General features: G+C 43.0%; 1 protein-coding gene across 1 annotated transcript in view; it reads left to right on the forward strand.

The window, feature by feature from the left end:
• TGFBI (transforming growth factor beta induced) overlaps positions 1-21949 on the forward strand; it is an 86219-nt gene that overhangs the window by 25351 nt on the left and 38919 nt on the right. The window contains exon 3 of the mRNA XM_075601200.1: positions 8815-8879. Coding sequence (XP_075457315.1) covers positions 8815-8879 — 65 coding nt within the window. The remainder of the gene's footprint in view (positions 1-8814; positions 8880-21949) is intronic.

Consider the following 21949-nt stretch of genomic DNA (forward strand, 5'->3'; position numbering starts at 1 on the left):
TGTTTTTGGCAGAAGGGGAAAGGCTTGAAAAAGAGCTACAAGTCTCATGGTTGAGGAAACCTGGGTGTATGTGTTTGCATGTAACAATAAGTTATCTTTTGATTCTGAAAACTGGTCCTGTTGTTGCTCTGAGCTGACTGTTTAATAAAGATAAGAAAGTTCCTGGCGCCCTTTTCTCTCTTCTTGCTCAACACCCCAGCCTGCATGAGGTTCGAGCACCCTGAGCTACAAAGTAACCACTGAGCATCACCTGTACGCACAAGAAATCTCACTTTAGGAGATAGTGAAACACTTTGGTGTGGCCCCTCTTCTATTAGGGGTGTTACATTTAATTTGATATTTGCTTATCTTATTTTTTGTTAGAGATTCCACCAATATTTTCTGGGCTTTCAACTACAATCTTCATAAGTTCTTGATAATTGTTTGTTAAAGTGTTCCATGCACTAGTTGAAATTCTATTATTTTATTCTTGAGGTTCTAGATATTGTTTGTTTTTGTCTTCTTTTTCTTCTTTTTTTCTTCTTTCCATCTTCACATTCAAAGTTAATTTGCAGTGAACCCATTGGCGATCACACCTTATATCAAAACGGTTAAGGACTATGCAGTCTTCAATCACGTGTTAGCTAGGATACAGTCAATTTCATTCTTTATTCAATTGGGTCCACTTCAAGTCCATTTTCTATTCGGATTCTTCTTGAAGAATACATTTGTGATCTAAAAGTTTTCACATTCTACAAATTCTACCAATCTGTCTCTGTGTTCATTCCTGTTTCCGTAACCATACTTACCAACTAATGTTTCCTCGTTCTGCTGGGCACCAGTCCTTGCATTTAAATCTCCTATCATGATCTTGAGGTGACAATTTCCTTAGTTAAGTTGGTTGGTTCAATGGTAGAAGTCTTCCATCTGTGTGACCGATGTTGAAGCATACAATTGGATACATTGAAGCCTGTATCTATTTGTCAACTGAATGCCAATTCTGTCTGCGCTTTCCATTGAGCATTCATTTTCCAATATGTTGTTTCTCCATTTCTTGTTAACGATGAATCCTATTCCACTGATTCTTCCATTTTCTGTACCTCTATAATTTAATACGTTTAGGTAATAGGTATAATATATCACATTTGCGCTCAATGAGGCCATCATTTTTTTCTTCTTACTTCACTAAGATCAATATCCCAATTAATCTTTTCAAGTCTGTCTTCCAGTTCTTGCAGTCCTGCTTCACTAGAGAGAGTCCGGCAGTAGTAGGTAGTCAGATTGAGGTTTGAATGACAACTGTTGTTTAACCTCTGGTAATTCTTTGCACCCTCTGCCTCCATGCCTTCTTCCATAGTTCGCAGCGCAGTACAATGGGGTACAGAGTTATTCATATTACAAAAACATAAACAGTTACATACAGTTGAGGACAGACAGACATAAACAGATACAAAGAGGTAATGAGGGTCCTGCTGGTGAGAACTTACAATCTAGAGGGAATGGGGGACAATGTTGAAATAAGAAGGTAAGGTGTGGCTCAAGTTAGAATATGGCCCAGTCTGGCAGCTGAAGCCGTTAAGGATTTGGAGGGGGGAGGGAGACTGTACAGTCACACAGCTGGGTTGGAGGGAGAGGGAGTATGATGCTTAGAGGTATGGTGTGTAGGCTTCCTTAAAAATTTGACTTTTCAGGGAGTTTTTAAACATCTGAAAGCTAGGGGAGAGTCTGATGGTACATGGTAGGGAATTCCAAAGAAAGGGGGCAGTGCAGGAGAAGTCTTGCAGGTGGGAGTGAGAGGTGATAATAAGGTGGGAGGATAGGCAGATGTCGTGGGCAGAATGTAGGGGGCATGTAGGTATGTATTTATGGATGAGAGCTGAGATGTAAGCAGGGGCAGTGTCATTGAGACCATTGTAAGTTATTATTAAGGCTTTAAATTTAATTTTAGAGGCTATGGGAAACCAGTGTAGGGATATATATACTGGAGCAGTAGAAGTGGAGTGATGAGTGAGGTAGATGAGTCTAGTGGCAGCATTTTGGATGGATTGAAGTTGAGAAAGGCGGACAAGGGGATTGCTAACTAAGAGAAGGTTGCAGAAATCAAGGGGGGCATGATGAGTGAGTGGATTTGGATTTTAGTTGCATAGTGAGTGAGACAATGTTGCATTTTGGTGATATTTCGTATGTGGAAATTACAGGATTTTATGAGGGACTGAATGTGAGGAATAAAGGAGAGATCAGAGTCAAAGATAACCCCCTATGTTTAGCTTCGGGTAGTAGTTAGAATCCAAGAGGAGATAAGAGAGAGATAGTTGGACACACGGGAAAGGAGGGAGGGGGAGTGGTCAGAGGAGGAGAGATAGATTTGGGTGTCATTAGCATAAAGCTGATACAGAAAGCTGAAATATTGTATTAGTTCACCAAGAGAAGAGGTGTAAAGTGAGAAGAGCAGAGGGTCATGGACAAAGTCTTGTGGGACTCCAACAGAAAGACGGAGTGAAGAGGAGAAGACACCAGATAGGAACTGGTTGGATAGATAGGATGTGATCCAGGAGAAGGCTGCGTCCTGAAGGCCAATGGAGTGGAAAATATTTGAGAAATGGATGATCGTACAGTATCGAAGGAAGCGGATAGATCCAGGAGAATTAATATGGAGTAATGACCCTTAGATTTAGCTGTGAGTACAGTAGGTCATTGGTCACTTTTGTTAGTGCTGTCTCTTTGGAGTGGTGGAGTGTAGAGGACAGAGTTGGAAGAGAGAAAGTGGGTCAGGCAGTTGCATACAAGTTGCTCAAGTAGCTTGGAGGCAAATGGAAGAAGAGAGCTAGGGTGGTAGTTACAGTAGAAGGGGAGAATGAGTCAAGTGAAGGTTTCTTGAGAATGGGCATGATGAGTTCATGTTTGAAAGAAGGCGAGAGATGTTAAAAAGGGTGAGTTAGGTCTTGTGGGGATTAGTGTGCCAGAGAGGGTGCAGAGGAGATGTGAGGGGATAGGATCAAGGGGCAGGATGTATGATGAGATGATGAGAATAGCGTGGAGACCTAATCCTGGGTCACACATGAAAATGAGCCGAGAGTGGATTTAGGTGTGCGTAGAGAGATAGGTGTTGCGTGAGATAGGTATTGAGCTTCACATGAAGAGCTCTGATAGACTTAATCCTGTCTGTAAAGTAGGTGTGAGGTCACGGCCATGAGGGTGGAGGGGGTGTAGCTGTAGTTGGGTGGAGAAGGGAGTGAACGGTGGCAAATACAGTAGACGTTGAGGGCTAGAGGACAATGTTTGTATGAGTTAAGAGATGGAGGGTTGCTTGGCAAGGGAGAGGGCGGCGTTGTAGGAGTAGAGCATAAATTGATAGTGAATGATGTCTGCTTTTGAGCGGGATTTTATCCAGAAAAGTTCTGCAGTGTGCGCCCTTTTGGAGGTAGAGGGTGAAAGGTGTGTGCCACAATTGTGAATTGGATTGTCGGGGATGACGTGTTGTGGCGGGAACAATTTTGTTGTATACTATGGCAGCGGTGCGCAAACTGTGGGGTGCGACCCCCAGGGGGGGCGCGACACTGCCGACGGGGGGCGCGGGGTTTACAGAGGCCCCGCGCGTTCCCGAAGGCACTTAAATTAAGTGCCGGGGGAGCTGCAGGGCCTCTGTAAACCTAACTTACCGTGGCTCCGGCGGCTTCCTCCCTGTGTCGCCATGGCAACGCGGCGTCAAAATGACGCTGCGAGGTCATGTGACGTCACGTTGCTATGGCAACGTGACGTCATTACGCCGGAGCGCGGGTAAGTTGGGGTTGGGAGGGGGGCGCGGGAGTGAGGGGACAGCCGGCAGGGGGGCGCAGGGAAAAAAGTTTGCGCCCCCCTGTACAGAGAGGTTGCTACAGTAGGCTGGGACAGAAAAGGGAAGAGGTGAGACAGAAGAGAGGTTGTAGAGATGTTGCAAAGTTGAGCGGGTCAAGGGTATGTAGATTTCTGTATGTGCGTGTGGAAGTAGGTGTTATGGAAGGTGCATAGGGTAGAGTGAGGTTAAAGGTTAGGAGGTGATGATCAGAGAGAGGAAAGGGCATTTTAAAGGAGTTAGGCTGAGTCCATGCTCCCTGCTTGCTCGCTGAGGCGCGCTGAGGCTCAGGGAAAGCGGGTGCTTTCCCTGGTCTTGCGGTTGCTTACCGCACGCGCCGTCAGCGGGCCTTCAGGGGGCGGGCCGGGGGCGGGCCGGGGGCGGGCCGGGGGCGGGCCGGGGGCGGGCGCGTCACTGGCCGGGGGCGGGCCAGTGACGTCACAGAGCTGGTTCGCCCTCATTGAGCGAACCGCTCACGTGACCGGCCTGTCTCGCCGGCACGCGGGGGAATTTTAAATTCCCCTAAGACCTGCGCTTCCGCAAGTGCGCGGAAGCGCAGGTGAGCCCCTACTAAAGCCACTCTAATTGCGGCTGTAGGGGCTCAGTGCTGAGCGGGAGCGCGCCTCAGCGCGCTTCCGCCAGCAAGCACGTAACATGGCCGAGGCCTTAGAGTCACAGCATAAGTAGGAGTAAACTAGGTCAAGGGAGTGGCCAATGCAATGAGTAGGAGAGGTGGTTGACTGGGGGAGACCATGCTGCTGCGGCCGAGTTTATTTGAGCATTTGCCCGGTCTCGGCCGCAGCAGTAACCAGGCGCGAGCTGGGATGTGCCTGGCGCGCGCCGAAGCCGCGGAGGAGCGCCCTCCGATCGGGGCTTTCTCCCTCCGCTCGCCGGGTCCGCCGGGTCCCCGGAACCCCCTGCCGCCGTCCCCCACATCGCGGTACACCAGGGCTCCCTCGGGGACGCGCGTGCAGGGGGCGCAGGCACCCGATGACGCGTGACCACGCGTCGATGACGCGCGGCACGCCGAGGGAGTGCGGCTAGCATGCCGGGGCATCCCCAGGCTTGCGGAGCTAGCCGCACTCAAATAAAATGTGCCGCCTCTGTAGGAGGAGATTAGTAGAGATGCGAATCTGCCCAAATCCGTTTCCTGGATTTTTGCTGATGTTAGCCCCAAAATCCGTTTTGCGGTGTAAAATCCACTAACGGATTTGAGTAGTTTCAATCAGCAAGGATTCATCAAAAACCGCCATTGGATACAACCCGTGGACAGATTTGTAGAATCCAATCTGCGGATTTAGCAATTTGTTTTGCTGATTCTCAAGAATCCGTGCAATGGATTGCGGAATCCACTAAGTGTTTTTATTTATTTATTTATAAAATGTTTTACCAGGAGGTAATACATTGAGCGTTACCTCTCGTTTTCAAGTATGTCCTGGGCATAGAGTTATGATGACAAATAATACATGGTTACAAATACATAGTTACATAAATGAACAAGGTATACATTATATACAAGACATTGCATGCACAGTTAAAGATATATATTATGGGCGTACAGTATGTAACAGTTACAGACCAGATTAAAATGTGAGACAGCTTTAGTTTTGAAAGAACTTAGACTTGTGGTGGCTGTGAGAGTCTCTCGTAGATTGTTCCAGTTTTGGACTGCTCGGTAAGAGAAGTATTAGTAATATTAATTTAAAAAAATCTGCAAAATGCAAATCCCCTTTTGGAGATTAATTCACTGAAATCCGGAGACCAGAGGAACCGTCCGATCCTCTGCGGATACAAATTTGCCAAAAAATCTCACCCATCGTCTAGAGGTTAGAGAGATACAATGGGCAGCTGAGGTGTCAGTGGGATTGTCAATACAGCTGCAGCGGCCATTATTCCAACAAATCACAGCGCCGATTTCGTGTGCTCTGCTGTACTCCACGCAGCATGAACGCGGCCAATTGCCCCAGGCACCCGCGCTTATCGCGATTGCTTTGATTGAATTTCATGGATTCTGTTTCTTTGGGTGCAATGAAATGAATGAATTGCAATGGGTACAGTACTGTGCTACTGTGCTACTGTGTCAATTTAAAGGTGTTTAAAAAACAGAACTCTAAAATGCCATTTTCTGCACTCGCCGCACTTAAGGCGGTAAGGTTGGAAGACATCCTGCGTCATGACATCGGTATTCCGATGTACAGAACGTGTGAAGTGAAGTGTGAAGTGTGAAGTGTTTGAATAACGGCCGCTGCAGCTGTAGGTAATTTAAAGTTTCGCAGTATGACAGTAGGTGTCTCAGAAGAGAGTACTGTAAGTGAGGGAACCAGGCTGCAAAGTAGTCAAAAAATTGAACTATGCTTCCGCCATGCTATCTGCAGATTTATACTCCTAAACAGTCACATGAGTCCCACCCCCAATAAAATTGCCAATTTGCATTAAAGAGTGGAGAATTGACAGAAAGTATAAGATAACATCACAATAACATCCCAACCCGTAACATACAAGATTAAACAAAATACAAATCATGAAGGGGGTTCAATTTTTATCAGAAGTGTTCTCAGGTGAATTTAATATGGTAACATTAGGGTGTACATACAGGGGAGGAGAAGGATGTAATTAGGTCCAAGTTTCAGCAGCTGTCATTCTTAACTTGCATGATGTGTTTGTATGTATATATCTATATCATATTTGGGGGTTGAGGCCTTGCTTTCCATGCTGGCCTCATTTTCATGTTGACAAGTACCTTCTCTACTGTAGCCGGGTATTTTGTTCATAGTGTGGTTCAACCTATCAGCACAAGTGCCTGCATACATCTAAGTTAAGGATTTGAGGGAAGGAAATACATACATACATATATACTGTATATATACCAAACAATATGAATAATGGGCCCAGATTAATGAATCAGTAAGTAATAAGAATAAAACACGTGTCATCGGAAGGTGTTCAAGGTAGTAACAAAGTCCACATTTTATTTGATCCTAAAGAGGAATTTTTAATTTTTTTTTTTTTGGTTTAGTGATCAGATCTACTTGCAAATAAAGGGAACAGCTATGGGCTCCAAGTTTGGGCAGAGCTATGCCAATCTGCCAATGGGATTATGGAAGACCAATAGATCTGGTCCCAGCATCAGTTCGGCGCAAACTTGGTGCTCTGGAAACTTTATATAGATGACGTGTTTTTTGTTTGGGAGCGTGATCACAACAGATTATTATTGTTTATTGATAATTTAAATAATAATAATTGTAATTTAAGATTCACTCCCAATTTTAGTAAATCACGTTTAGAAGTTCTGGATCTGTTGATTTATGTTAAGAACGGAGGTATCTATACCAAGATTTTCCATAAGCCAATAAGCTGCTGCAATTATATTGAGGAAAAAAGAGAGAGATCCAGCGCTCCACGGATTTCAAGATAATGAATTTATTGTGCCACACGACGTTTCGACCAACAGGTCTTTTTCAAGTGATAAGGCAATTATATTGAAGCAGACAGCAGCCATTTTCCAAAATGGTTGGAAAATATACTTTATGGCGAATTACGAAGGATGAGACATAACTGCAGCGATATAGATATATTTGAAGAACAGGCTAAGGAAATTATGAAGAAATTTAAAGCTAAACATTACAGTGACACTATTGTTAATAGAGCTTTCCATACAGCTAAATAGCTTTATAGACAAGAACTATTAACGTATAAAAAAAACTGACAACGTTTTAGACTTTAAATCCAAAGAGGGAACAATATGTGTTCCTATTAAAACACAGTATAATGTCTTAGCACCTAAGATAGGCAAGGTGCTTAAAAAACATTGGCATCTGGTTCTAAAGGACCCTATATTGCAAAATCATTTACCCCCTAGTCCAAAATATTTTTTACTAAGGCTTAAAACACAAAGTATTGCAGCTCCTAGTTGTCTTAATGACAAAAGAAACACTACAGGAACACATGCTTTTCTTGATGTGAAAGGGTGATTTCACAAGTGTTTGAGATGCAAAATGTGTAAAATGAACCCACATGAGAATAAACAGGCCAAAAGTTTTTTATCTACAAAAACAAAAGCTCAATTTACCATCAAGAGCTCTATCAGTTGCGATATAAGTAATGCTGTTTATTTAATCCAGTGTCCTTGCAACAAACAATATATTGGCAGAACAACTAGAAAATTAAAACTTAGATTTGCTGAGCACATTACCAACATTCAAAAAAGGATTGCTTCAGCACAGTTTTTCTAAACATTTAAAGAATGTCATGACCAAAATCCTATGGGAATATTATGTATAGGAAAAACGTGCTCCAAATTGGAGAGGAGGAGATACAATTAATGAAATCTCAAGATTATAAACAAAGTGGATACATACTATGAAAAACCTTGTTCCTTTTGGATTAAATGCTGAAATATACTTGGTTGCATTTCTGATTGATTAGTATAATTTATCCGACTCCTCATTGATGGATTTCCATTTAGTCTGCGCATTCCTCATTTTTGTTTAATTTAATTCCCATGTGATTATGAGCTGTTCTAGTTGGTGTAGTTGGTATTTCTATTACTATGTTGCCTTTCTCTTTTGATTTATTTATATTTTTAAATATACCTTGTTCCTTTGTATTTTACTTAGAAGTATATTTTAACACTCATTTTTTGTTCTGTTTAAAAACCAGTACATTTATTAAACATGTTAGGCTTTTTAGTATATTTGTATAATTGTGTTTGTTTACTTGCCTTTATATATGTTAGAAGTCATATTATTTGGTTGATTGAGCATTATAGCAAACCTGAATTGTCAGGTGCATTTGGTTTTCAATCAACCAATGGCGATGTGGCTGTATGTGTATTTAACTTGTGTGCACATAGAGCTTTTTATTACCTCTGACGAAGTTCCCACGCTAGGAACTTTGCAGCAAAGGATTAGCGTTGCTGGTAAAATAATTAGTCACAATTACTTCAATGCTTTTCATCGCTAAATTCTTTTAATTTTACTCACTCAACACTTTGTGTTTTACAGTGTGATAAGTTATGAATGCTGCCCGGGATATGAAAAGGTACCAGGAGAAAAAGGATGCCCGGCTGGTAAAGTTTTTCATTTATTTAATATTTTTATCCTTGTCTTGAAAACTCATCTTGGACCACTCTCCAGGCGCTGGTGCAAACAGGCAAAATTGGTGCAGGTTAAAAAAGCGGTTTCAAAAAGTTTTGCCTTAATACAGACATAGAAGATCGTATTGTGTCTAAGTACAGTCATTCTAAATATCACATTAGACACCACCATAGCCACTATAAAATGTTAACAGATAGATTGGGATAAATTCTGTTTCCATTGTGGCTTATCGTACTTGTCATATCTTTAAAACAAATAAATAGATTTTATTCAAAATTAGATCAATAAAACAACTATAAAAATTCTCTGTGTTTCAGAAGAAGACTATTGAATTTCTTAAAATACAGACACTTGTTATTACATCTTAGGATATCTGTGAATTGTTTGATAATAATTTTGCAGGAGATTGCAACAAATTATTAATAAACAAAGGAAATGTAAGATAAAAGATGTAGGGCTAAAATTCAAAGCAGAGCAATACGCATGCTACGCTTCCTTACTTTCTATTTTCTCTTCTACCCTTTCCAATCTGGCCTATGCACCTTTAATTTGATGGGAACTGCTCTACAAATGTGCTCAATAATATTCAGGCGTCTAAATCACAGTCACTAGTCTCTGCACATTCTGCCTGATCCAATTGCTGCTTTTGATAGTGTACAAAATAAAGGTAATTGGACTCTGTAAAGATATTTACACCAGATTTGAAAACTGGTTGAAGGATAGACAACAGAGGGTTGTCGTAAATTAAAGCTTTTCAGGTTGGGTTAAAGTTGTAAGTTGAGTACCACAGGGATCGGTACTGGGACCACTGCTTTTTAGCTTGTTTATTAAAGACCTTGAGGTTGGCATAGAGAGCAAAGTCAACATCTTTGCTGATGACACTAAATTGTTTAAGTTAGTATAACCAGAGCAGGGTGTAATTTCTCTCCAGAAGGACTTGGATAAATTGGAAACTTGGGCAAGTAAATGACAGATGAGATTTAATATAGATACTTGTAAGGTTATGCACTCAGGAAACAAGAAAAAACAGGTAACTTACAGGTACAAATTAAATGGGGAAAAATTAGGCGAATCCTTCTATAAAGCATTAGTAAGACCACACAATGAATATGGATTACAGTTTTGGGAACAACTCCGTCAAAAAGACATTATAGAACTAGGAAAAGTGCAGAGAAGAGCCACCAAATTTATAAAGAGGATGGAATATCTGACATATGAGGAGAAGCTAGCTAATTTAGATTTGTTTACATTAGAAAAGAGGCATCTGAGAGGGGCTATAATTATATACAAATATATTCGTGGACAATACAAGGAACTTTAAAAAGAACTATTCATCCTAAGGGCAGTACAACTGACATGGGCCATCCCTTAAGGCAGGGGTGCGCAAAGTTGGGGGCACAAGATTTTTCTGGGGGGGCGCAGTGGCTGCAGAGGCCCCGTGTTTTTCCCCACGGCATTTAAATGAAGTGCCGGGGGATCGTGCGAGGCCTCTGCAGTGTCTCCTACCTTGTTTTCGGCGACGTATTGCCATGGCAACGCGGCGACAAATGACTCCGTGGGGTCATGTGATGTTACGCGTTGCCATGGCACGTCTCGTGAACCCATGTGTCATTTGACGCGGGATTTTAGATAAGGGAGGGGGGCGCAAGCACACGGGCTGGCAGGCAGGGGGGGTCTCAGCGCACAAAGTTTGTGCATCCCTGCCTTTAGGTTGGAGAAAAGGAGCAGCACCTACAACAAAGGAAAGGGTTTTTTTTTTTTACAGAAAGGGCAGTTAAAATGTGGAATTCAATACCCATGGAGACTGTGATGGCAGATACAATAGTTATCTTCAAAAAAAGTTTCTACATCTTTTAAAAAAGGAAATGTGAACAGGAATATACCAAATAAGTAAACATGGGAAAGATGTTGTTCCAGGGAGAAATCTAATTGTGATTATTTGGAGACAGGAAGGAATTTAAGGTTCCCCTTATGAGATATCATTGGTTGATGTTTCACTGGGGATTTTTTTGTTTCCGTTCCTCTAGATCAATATACTGTAAATACAAATATAGGATAACTATCTGTCGTTTCAATTTAGGTTGAACTTGGTGGACATATGTCTTTTTCAATCTCATTTACTATGCAACTATGTGACAAGCACAAAACACAATTCACCAAATGTCATAAAAAAAATTAATTGAATAAATACAAATTAAAACAGACATGCACTTACAAACGTGCTTCTTTAACTGACCATAACAATAGACTTATGGGCTTATTCTATAAGCCTCGATAACCAATTTATCGAGGTGTAGCCCCTTTTCCCCAATCTAAGTGCTTGCAGGACATTCTGGGAGCCCTATTGGCTAACACTGCCCACATGGTAAGTAGCCTGGGGGCAGCTGGGACATGTAGTCCCATGCGGAACATGGGTAATGGCAACCGCAACTTTGGGTTCTTCTGCGCAATTGATCAAATCGTGCAATTCTAGTGGCTCGATTATCTTATCAAGGCTCTGGAATTGCGATTTGATCAAAGATTCTTCTTGAGAGTTTTTTTGCTGGCGTGGAGCTTGTTAGAAGGGTTGCGAGAGAGGACAGCAAGGTAGAGGATCAAAAAATGTCTGCCGCTCCTTAAAGATACAGTAACTCACCTGTAGGTAGTGGTAAAAAAAACTTTATTTACACTACATAAAACGAATACGATCCATGAACAAGACAAAAATAACCTCCTCCCACGCGTTTCGAACAGCTAATGTTCTTTCTCAAGGACGTCAATCTCCTTTTTGTAGTATCTGTAATTTAATACAACGATGCCGCCACCTTTTTCGTCTGCCCTCACTATGATCTGATTATTCTCACGCAGTGATTTAAGGGCTAGACGCTCCTCTCGGGTCAAGTTGTGAAAACTGGTCTTATGGTTTTTGAGAATAGCATGAGTTCTGTAATGCCTGTTCTGTACACTCTCCCTAAGGTACATAAGTCCAGTATCTCGCCTCCAGGCAGGCCCATCATCTCGGCCCGGGGATCCTTGTTCCATCCACTCTCACAATATGTGGACTTTTACCTACAGCCAATGGTGGCCAATATGAGCTCATACGTAAAAGATAAGATGGATTTCATGAGACAGATAAGCAATCTACAATTTAACACGTCGGACTGCATCTTTGCGACCCTAGACGTGTCCAGTTTATACACAAACATCCCCCAAGACGATGGACTAGAAGCAGTATGCACTAAATTTGAACAGTTTGGGGCATATCTTGGTCCACCTATAGAATTTCTTCTGTTGCTGATTGAAGTAATTCTCTTCAAAAATTTCTTTAGATTCGAGAAACAACACTATACAACTAACCGGGACAGCCATGGGTTCGAACATGGCACCGTCATACGCAAATCTTTTTATGGATATGTATGAGCGGATACATATCCTACATGATGCGCCATATGGGCAGCACATTATGATGTATCTCCGCTACATTGATGATATCTTCATTCTGTGGGACGGAAGTGAGGAGGACCTATTGGCATTCGTGGCTTTTTTAAATAACATCCCGTCAACAATACGCTTTACCTTGAATTACAACAGGAGCGAAATTCCCTTCTTGACTACAGTAGTGTACAAAACAGGTGACACATTGGCTACTAAGCTTTATCGCAAGAGTACGGACAAAAACTCATTACTGTGTGCAACCATCCATCACCCTCTGCCATTAGAGAGGGGTCTCCCCTACTCACAGTTACTGAGAGTGAAGAGAATAACAACGGATCCGGAGGAGGCACAGAGTGACAAGGTAGTGATAGGCTACCGCTCACCATAAATGTGGAATAAAATAGGCTGGTAAATAGGGATAGGGTGCATACGGGATAGGTGATTAAGCTGAAAAGGGTGGTAGGTCACAGAGGTGGCCTTAAAGACTCCTATTTGCACTCGCTTGACCAGTTAAATTGGGCTAGGAAAAATACAATCCTTGGAGATAACTCCATAGCCCCACATGTACAATTGTAAAATCACATTTATTAAACATATATACAAAAGAGACCTAATGTCTAAACATGCCACTATGTGGCTCCAGGGAACACAGAGGAAACACAGGGGTAGGGGAAATTGCTGTTAGAGTATATTCTGTTATTGGGAGACTGTTACTGAGTATACTGTCGTATTAGTTTTGTAGGTGGGACTCCTATGTAATGTCCCTCTACCTTCCTTCAATAAGGTGCGAGGTGCTCCTATGGAGACACCCCGCTATACAAAACTATTAGTAGTCTGGGCGTCACTACATTCAGCGTGGCGCCGCTATTTATTATAGAAGCAAGGTAGTCAGTATGCCGCTTTAGATGCTGTTTGCAGTGCTGTCTAAATGCTTTCGCCAGTGTATGTATAGAGAGAGAGAGCGTGCTCCCTTCAGCTGTTCATACGACCTGTTAGTCTCGCCAAACTCTCAGCTTCCCACTTTGTGTTCCTCCACGGCTCCGGATGACGTCACCGGAAGTGCGTCATCACGTACCAACGCACGTTTCACGCTCGTAGGCGCTTCGTCAGGGTAATGGGAGTGACATCACTAGTCTCCTCCCTACTATAAGTGCTGGTTGGTTGGGGGCGTGTAGCATTTCCCAACCAATCCCAGTGTTGTATGGATAGTAGGACAGCTGTATTTGATCCCCGTTGAGGGTGAGTGTATTAGGCGTCCTGCTATCAGTGATTCAAGTTACCTTGGTAACGTATCCGAATCAACATATGAGGTATTATACTGTCTCATAAGGGGCAGAAATGATTGTACATAGTCAGCACAGGGTGTACTGCGTGTGTGTTATGGTAAAGTATTGTGAAGGATGTATATACACTGGGACATATTCTGTCATTGAGATCAGATTAAGCTGATGTGTGTGGTATGGGTTGGTACAAGGTGTTGTTATTTATCCCCTAGGGTGATCGTCAGCAATGGGTAGGTTATCTCAGATGATGTTAGTGATGGTATATAGCTACATATATATATGTGCGTGTCTAGTGTAGGAGTGTACTTCTTACTGAGGTCCGCCTCTAAAGTCAATACGGACTTGGGGAGTATAAGACTCTATTTAACTACCCCAATGTCCTGTTCTCTGCGTGTGTGTTATGGTAAAGTATTTTGAAGGATGTATATACACTGGGACATATTCTGATGCTACACGCCCCCAACCAACCAGCACTTATAGTAGGGAGGAGACTAGTGATGTCACTCCCATTACCCTGACGAAGCGCCTACGAGCGTGAAACGTGCGTTGGTACGTGATGACGCACTTCCGGTGACGTCATCCGGAGCCGTGGAGGAACACAAAGTGGGAAGCTGAGAGTTTGGCGAGACTAACAGGTCGTATGAACAGCTGAAGGGAGCACGCTCTCTCTCTCTATACATACACTGGCGAAAGCATTTAGACAGCACTGCAAACAGCATCTAAAGCGGCATACTGACTACCTTGCTTCTATAATAAATAGCGGCGCCACGCTGAATGTAGTGACGCCCAGACTACTAATAGTTTTGTATAGCGGGGTGTCTCCATAGGAGCACCTCGCACCTTATTGAAGGAAGGTAGAGGGACGTTTTGTAGGAGTCCCACCTACAAAACTAATACGACAGTATACTCAGTAACAGTCTCCCAATAACAGAATATACTCTAACAGCAATTTCCCCTACCCCTGTGTTTCCTCTGTGTTCCCTGGAGCCACATAGTGGCATGTTTAGACATTAGGTCTCTTTTGTATATATGTTTAATAAATGTGATTTTACAATTGTACATGTGGGGCTATGGAGTTATCTCCAAGGATTGTATTTTTCCTAGCCCAATTTAACTGGTCAAGCGAGTGCAAATAGGAGTCTTTAAGGCCACCTCTGTGACCTACCACCCTTTTCAGGAGGCACAGAGTGCCCTTGTTCTAATGGCTGCACGATTCTATGAGAGGTGCTACTGTTCCAAGGATGTCCAAGATGCTCTACGTAAGGTTGAACAGATTGACAGACATACACTGTTAACAACAGTTACCACAAAGCCAGTTATAAACAGATTCAACATCGTTAGTACCTTCAGCACTGCTTCTAATGACATCAAGCGTTGTATTAAGGGGAATTGGCGTATTCTTGAGAATGATCAGAGGATTGGCGCATGTGCCAGAGAACCACCACTATTTTGCTTCCGCCGAGGCCCAAGCATTGGGGATATGGTTACAGGATCAGACCCCACAGACAAATATGCCGTTCAAAAAACATACAGTAGAGGCAACTCTTATTCTAACAAAAACCAGTGGCAATTCCCCAAAAAACCCAGGAAACACCCAGGTACATTCTGAATACATGCCTTAAACTTTCCTTAAACTAGCCCCAGCATTTCTGCATTGATTAATGGCCTATCAGATTAACAGCGGGGGTCCCTGGCAGTCCCATTCAAACTGAATTGGACTGCCAGGGATCCCTGCTGTGTTAATCCTATGGGTCGTTAGTCAATGCAGAAATGCCTTAAACGTGCCTCAAACTAGCCCAGAACATACCCAGCACATACCCAGCACATACCCAGAATGTAACCCGGCTAGTTTACGGCAAATGTTAGAATAAACGTTGCCTCTACTGTAGCTGGCCAAAAAAACAGGCTCCTACTGGTGTCATGGTTGCATGAATTGTCAATTCATGCAACAGAGCCCCAGTTACATTCACCCACATAGCGGCATGCCGATTAAAATCAAACAGGCATTAAACTGCGAATCAAAATTTGTGGTGTACTATATCAAGTGCCCCTGTGGACTCCTATACATTGGCAAAACGGTGATGATGCTCAAAGAGCGGATGACCATGCACCGCACCACAATTAGAAAAGCTCTTTTGAGAAATGCTGAGGACATGGATCTCAAATGCCTCCCTGTCGCTAGACATTTCAAAGAACAAAGGCATTCCTTAGCGACACTGAGAGGCATGTCCATCTTTCAGGTCCTTGTCCTGATGCGTGGTGGTGACAGGGGCAGAATATTGCTACAGCATGAGGCCAGACTCATTTACGAACTGAGAACTATGGCACCTGGTGGACTGAATGAGGAGCTGAAATTGGGCTGTTTTCTATAATATCTTTTGCCTTGTGTGTATTTATGTTTCTCTGCCTGCATGATTTTATTTTTCTTGATATGTGGTTGTCACCTTTTTCCCATGGTTCTTTCACTTCACCTGCACACCCTCACTTCCATCTGTTTGTGTTTGTCTGCCCTTTTCCATATTGCAGATCAGCATTGTTTGTATGCACAACTTTTTGGCCAGCTTATATGTGGCTCTGGTTGGTTATACCATACCACACTTCTATTATACTTTAGTATACAATTCTCTTGGTCCGGCAGGGTGTGCAGTGTCATTCATGTCAGAGCTGCGGTGCACTGCGCATGCGCGGGCTGTAGGCTGGCGTCTGTGGTTGCCTGGGAGATTTTCCGACTGACTCTGCGCATAGACACATGCGCAGTCTTGGTACTCTACTGGCTCCCCGGCTCAGCTTGATACCCCGCTGCGCATGCCCGACAGGTGACACGCCGCTTTGCCCGGCACCGGGCGCAGGTAGCTGACGTTAGCACACCCAGCAATGACTCTAATTGACACTAATTGAATTCCCTCCATTTGTGGGCGTGGGATGAGTGCCTTGGTTCACGGATTGGCTGAATGTGCATTTGGAACAGCTGATGTGCAAGTTACAGGTAACTACGGGGCTGGTGATTGGCTCATGTTTGTCTGGTGCACTGTTGGTTAAGGTATATATGGATGCTCACTGTTATTTGACTGTTGCACGGCCCTGAGGAAGGTCTCTCTGTGGGACCGAAACGTTGGCTGCGGTGTATTGCTTGTTCTAATACAAGATGTTTGAATTATGCTAAACAGTGTGCTGTCTCTTTTTGCTGGTTTTGGCCTGGTAAATATGTTCTATTGAATACCTATGGGATGAGCATCTGTTTTTGCCCTTACACCTGTGTGCTGACTGGCTGTGTGAGGAATATATATATATATATATATATATACACACACACACACACACACACACACACACACACACACACACACACACACACACACACACACACACACACACACACACACACACACACACACACACACACACACACACACACACACACACACACTATATTTATATATATTTATGTGTGTAGAAATGTATATGTTTAAAAAAAGGTGATATATATATATATATATATTTATTTAAAGTTATGAAATTGTTATCTTCCTTAAAATACTGTATCTGCATATGAATATATATGAACTTGCACTCACATGACTTTTCTGAATACCTCTACCAGTTTAGGACCGAAATGTCATTGTGATAAAACTGTTTTCTGTTTTAACGTTTGTGAGTGCTGGCTGTTTCTATGTTATACATTGCATTTATTTCCAGAGCCCTCGGGCCAGCTGCTTTAAGTATTCGTGGGTGCCCGTGCCTAGCAATTGCAGTGTATTTATATATATATATATATATATATACACAGTATATATATACATTAGTTAAGCTATGGTGGACAATATTTCCATTTGAGATATATATATATATATATATATATATATATATATATATATATATATATATATATATATATATATATGCAAATATAGCTGTATGCTCATCTGCATGTCTTAGGCAGGTCTGCAATCCCGCCTTTCCCCATTATCACCCAGCATACAGCACTTCCACTGCAGCAAGGGATTCTGGGAAATGACATGCAAATGAGCACACAGTGTCACTTTTTGCCTCAATAACCATTTTTAACATGGTTCCCTATAGGCTTAAGCTTGCTGCATGGTCACAGCTTTGAGCACAGCCAGGGTTAAGGTGCATACCCAGAAAACCACCCACAGACAGGTTTTTTTTTCCTCCCGAGAGGGTTGCCCCTCTCGCTCATCGGGTCCCAGTCCACTTCAGTGGATAGGGAGCTTGCCCTTGGACTGTCCAACCGAAGTCAAACCCGCCCTCAGTGCACAGTTTCCCTGAAGGTTTCAGCCCGAAAGCCTAGGTCTCCAGGGACATTGATGCCTTCCTCCGTTAGGATTCAGGACATCCGTCTCTTCCTCCCTCTGGCCCGAGGCCCGCAAGGGAGTTCGCATCATCTCCCCTCTTTCGAGGGTTGTGCGGGTGCACCCCAGCCCCGAAGGGCTGGTTGTTCGAATGCCATCCCCCCTTAGCCCGAAGGCTCAGGGGTTCTGTGGTCCGGGGCCTGGACACCACCTCTCAACGAGCTAGAGGGCCAAATGCTTGCCACAGACCTTTCCTACTGAAGCCCCAGATAGGATGGTACTGCATTTGGTCATAGCTGTGCAGGCCGAGAGGAGCATCTCCCCTCTTTCGAGGGTTGTGCGGGTGTACCCCAGCCCCGAAGGGCTGGTTGTTCGAATGCCATCCCCCCTTAGCCCGAAGGCTCAGGGGTTCTGTGGTCCGGGGTCTGGACACCACCTCTCAACGAGCTAGAGGGCCAAATGCTTGCCACAGACCTTTCCTACTGAAGCCCCAGATAGGATGGTACTGCATTTGGTCATAGCTGTGCAGGCCGAGAGGAGCATTCATATCGCCTTGATCTAAGCCAAAGGGCAAAGGCACCCACAGACAGCTGTTTCGACCTTGATGGGTCTCATCAGTGTGGGGTTGATTTTACTGGGAATGCAAGAGAGGCTATGGGATAGGCTAAACCATAATACTGAGTTAAGTTATGGTGAGTAAAAAAAGTGACAAAAACCCTCCACAAGAAAGCAAATATGCAAATACAGCTTTATGCTCATCTGCATGTCTTAGGCAGGTCTGCAACCCCACCTTTCCCCATTATCACCCAGCATACAGCACTTCCACTGCAGCAAGGGATTCTGGGAAATGACATGCAAATGAGCACACAGTGTCACTTTTTGCCTCAATAACCATTTTTAACATGGTTCCCTATAGGCTTAAGCTTGCTGCATGGTCACAGCTTTGAGCACAGCCAGGGTTAAGGTGCATACCCAGAAAACCACCCACAGACAGCTGTTTCGACCTTGATGGGTCTCATCAGTGTGGGGTTGATTTTACTGGGAATGCAAGAGAGGCTATGGGATAGGCTAAACCATAATACTGAGTTAAGTTATGGTGAGTAAAAAAAAGTGACAAAAACCCTCCACAGGAAAGCAAATATGCAAATATAGCTGTATGGGGAAAGGCAGGGTTGCAGACCTGCCTAAGACATGCAGATGAGCATACAGCTATATTTGCTTTCCTGTGGAGGGTTTTTGTCACTTTTTTTACTCACCATAACTTAACTCAGTATTATGGTTACGCACGCACGCACGCACATATAGCTGTGTGCTCATCTGCATGTCTTAGGCAGGTCTGCAACCCCGTCTTTCCCCATTATCACCCAGCATACAGCACTTCCACTGCAGCAAGGGATTCTGGGAAATGACATGCAAATGAGCACACAGTGTCACTTTTTGCCTCAATAACCATTTTTAACATGGTTCCCTATAGGCTTAAGCTTGCTGCATGGTCACAGCTTTGAGCACAGCCAGGGTTAATGTGCATACCCAGAAAACCACCCACAGACAGCTGTTTCAACCTTTATGGGTCTCATCAGTGTGGGGTTGATTTTACTGGGAATGCAAGAGAGGCTGTGGGATAGGCTAAACAATAATACTGAGTTAAGTTATGGTGAGTAAAAAAAGTGACAAAAAACCCCCACAGGAAAGCAAATATGCATATAAAGCTGTGTGCTCATCTGCATGTCTTAGGCAGGTCTGCAACCCCGCCTTTCCCCATTATCACCCAGCATACAGCACTTCCACTGCAGCAAGGGTTTCTGGGAAATGACATGCAAATGAGCACACAGTGTCACTTTTTGCCTCAATAACCATTTTTAACATGGTTCCCTATAGGCTCTCTTGCATTCCCAGTAAAATCAACCCCACACTGATGAGACCCATCAAGGTCGAAACAGCTGTCTGTGGGTGGTTTTCTGGGTATGCACCTTAACCCTGGCTGTGCTCAAAGCTGTGACCATGCAGCAAGCTTAAGCCTATAGGAAACCATGTTAAAAATGGTTATTGAGGCAAAAAGTGACACTGTGTGCTCATTTGCATGTCGTTTCCCAGAATCCCTTGCTGCAGTGGAAGTGCTGTATGCTGGGTGATAATGGGGAAAGGCGGGGTTGCAGACCTGCCTAAGAAATGCAGATGAGCATACAGTTATATTTGCATATATATATATATATATATATATATATATATATATGAGTAATATAGACAGCGCCCTTCGCCCACCACACCCAAATTGCTGCAGCTCTGATTATATGTGGCAAGTATTAGCACCAGGTAAATTAACTAAATAGATTAGATTAATATGTATTATGTGGCATGAAACAAATATTCACTTGCCTAAACAGTAAATAAAAAACAAAAAAAGTGTGTAAAAAATTATCAAAAATAATTATTGAATTAAAAGAAAAAAGAAAAATAGAAAAATAAAAATTGATTTGCTGTGCAAATACCAAAAAATGACACAGAGTTGTGTCAAAGGACTATACTAACCAAAAAGATTACATGTAAAAATGGCTCATTCAAAACAAAAATGTGAACACATAAAACCATGTGATAAATGAGCCAATATAAAAGATAAAAGGAATACTTAAGTCCATGTAAAGTCCATGATAAGTGGATTACAAAAGTCCAGGCTGCTTCTTCTTGGGCTCACCAAACTCCCACAGTACTTATTAGAGAAAAAAAGAAAAAAGAAGCGCCCGATCCTTGTGTAAAATCAGATGAACAAAATTAATACGTCATGGACAAGACAATTGCACACTTACAATTTGTCCGATAAAATAAGGCATATTATGGGACCAGCCCATGCACCAACTGAAGACTCCGCGGTGTACAGGTATCCACAATGGTTCCAGATCTTGTTTCTGCAAAAGCCGCTATCTCCAGGAGAAAAGTTCTTTAGTTTAGGAGCGCTTGTTTGCAGCGTGCGGCCGCCATTCACCTCTCCTGTGGAACACCGTGACCCGGAGAGATCTCAGCACACGTCCTCACGTCCTCACGTGATCTCTCCGGGTCACGGTGTTCCACAGGAGAGGTGAATGGCGGCCGCACGCTGCAAACAAGCGCTCCTAAACTAAAGAACTTTTCTCCTGGAGATAGCGGCTTTTGCAGAAACAAGATCTGGAACCATTGTGGATACCTGTACACCGTGGAGTCTTCAGTTGGTGCATGGGCTGGTCCCATAATATGCCTTATTTTATCGGACAAATTGTAAGTGTGCAATTGTCTTGTCCATGACGTATTAAATTTGTTCATCTGATTTTACACAAGGATCGGGCGCTTCTTTTTTCTTTTTTTCTCTAATATATATATATATATATATATCACAACAAGAGAAAAAATATTAGCGCCAACCTATCACTATATAATATCTCTATAAAAATAAAAATAAAAGGTGATTGTAAAAATAAAAGTAAAGATAATACAGATAAGAATAAAAAACCTATGCTAAGCACAGTGGATAGAATAAAAATTAATGTATTAAACTAATAAAATGCATAAAAAATACATAAAAAAAGAAAATGTCCAGAAAAATATATATAAAAAATATATACAAATCCCAAGATATTCCAATTGCTATCCAAAAGAGTCTCTGCAGCCCGAATGAAGGGAACACCACTTCCTTGAGGATATCTACAAAAACACAGAAAAAACAGGCGTACTCATAGCGTAAAATTGTATAACAATAAATTTATGGAATAAGGGATAAAAATACACACTCACAAACAGAGCTGAATAAAATGCATTTTTGAGTACAACTCAGCCCGTTCAGACGCAGGAACCCAAAGAGGAGGACTTCGGTGTGATGTCCGCGGTGTGTCATGCCACAATAGCCCCTCTATGTCCCAGCAGGGACCGAAAGCCACGAGGGACGCCGCCTTCCCCTTGCTCCGGCGCTACACAGAGCATACACTGAATCAAATCTCACGTGAGCTCGATGGAGAACTCCTGATGAAGTCTCGTTCGAGACGAAACGCGTAGAGATTGCTGTGGAGC

This window comes from Ascaphus truei, chromosome 5, assembly GCF_040206685.1.
Source record: "Ascaphus truei isolate aAscTru1 chromosome 5, aAscTru1.hap1, whole genome shotgun sequence".
NCBI classification, from domain to species: Eukaryota; Metazoa; Chordata; class Amphibia; order Anura; family Ascaphidae; genus Ascaphus; species Ascaphus truei.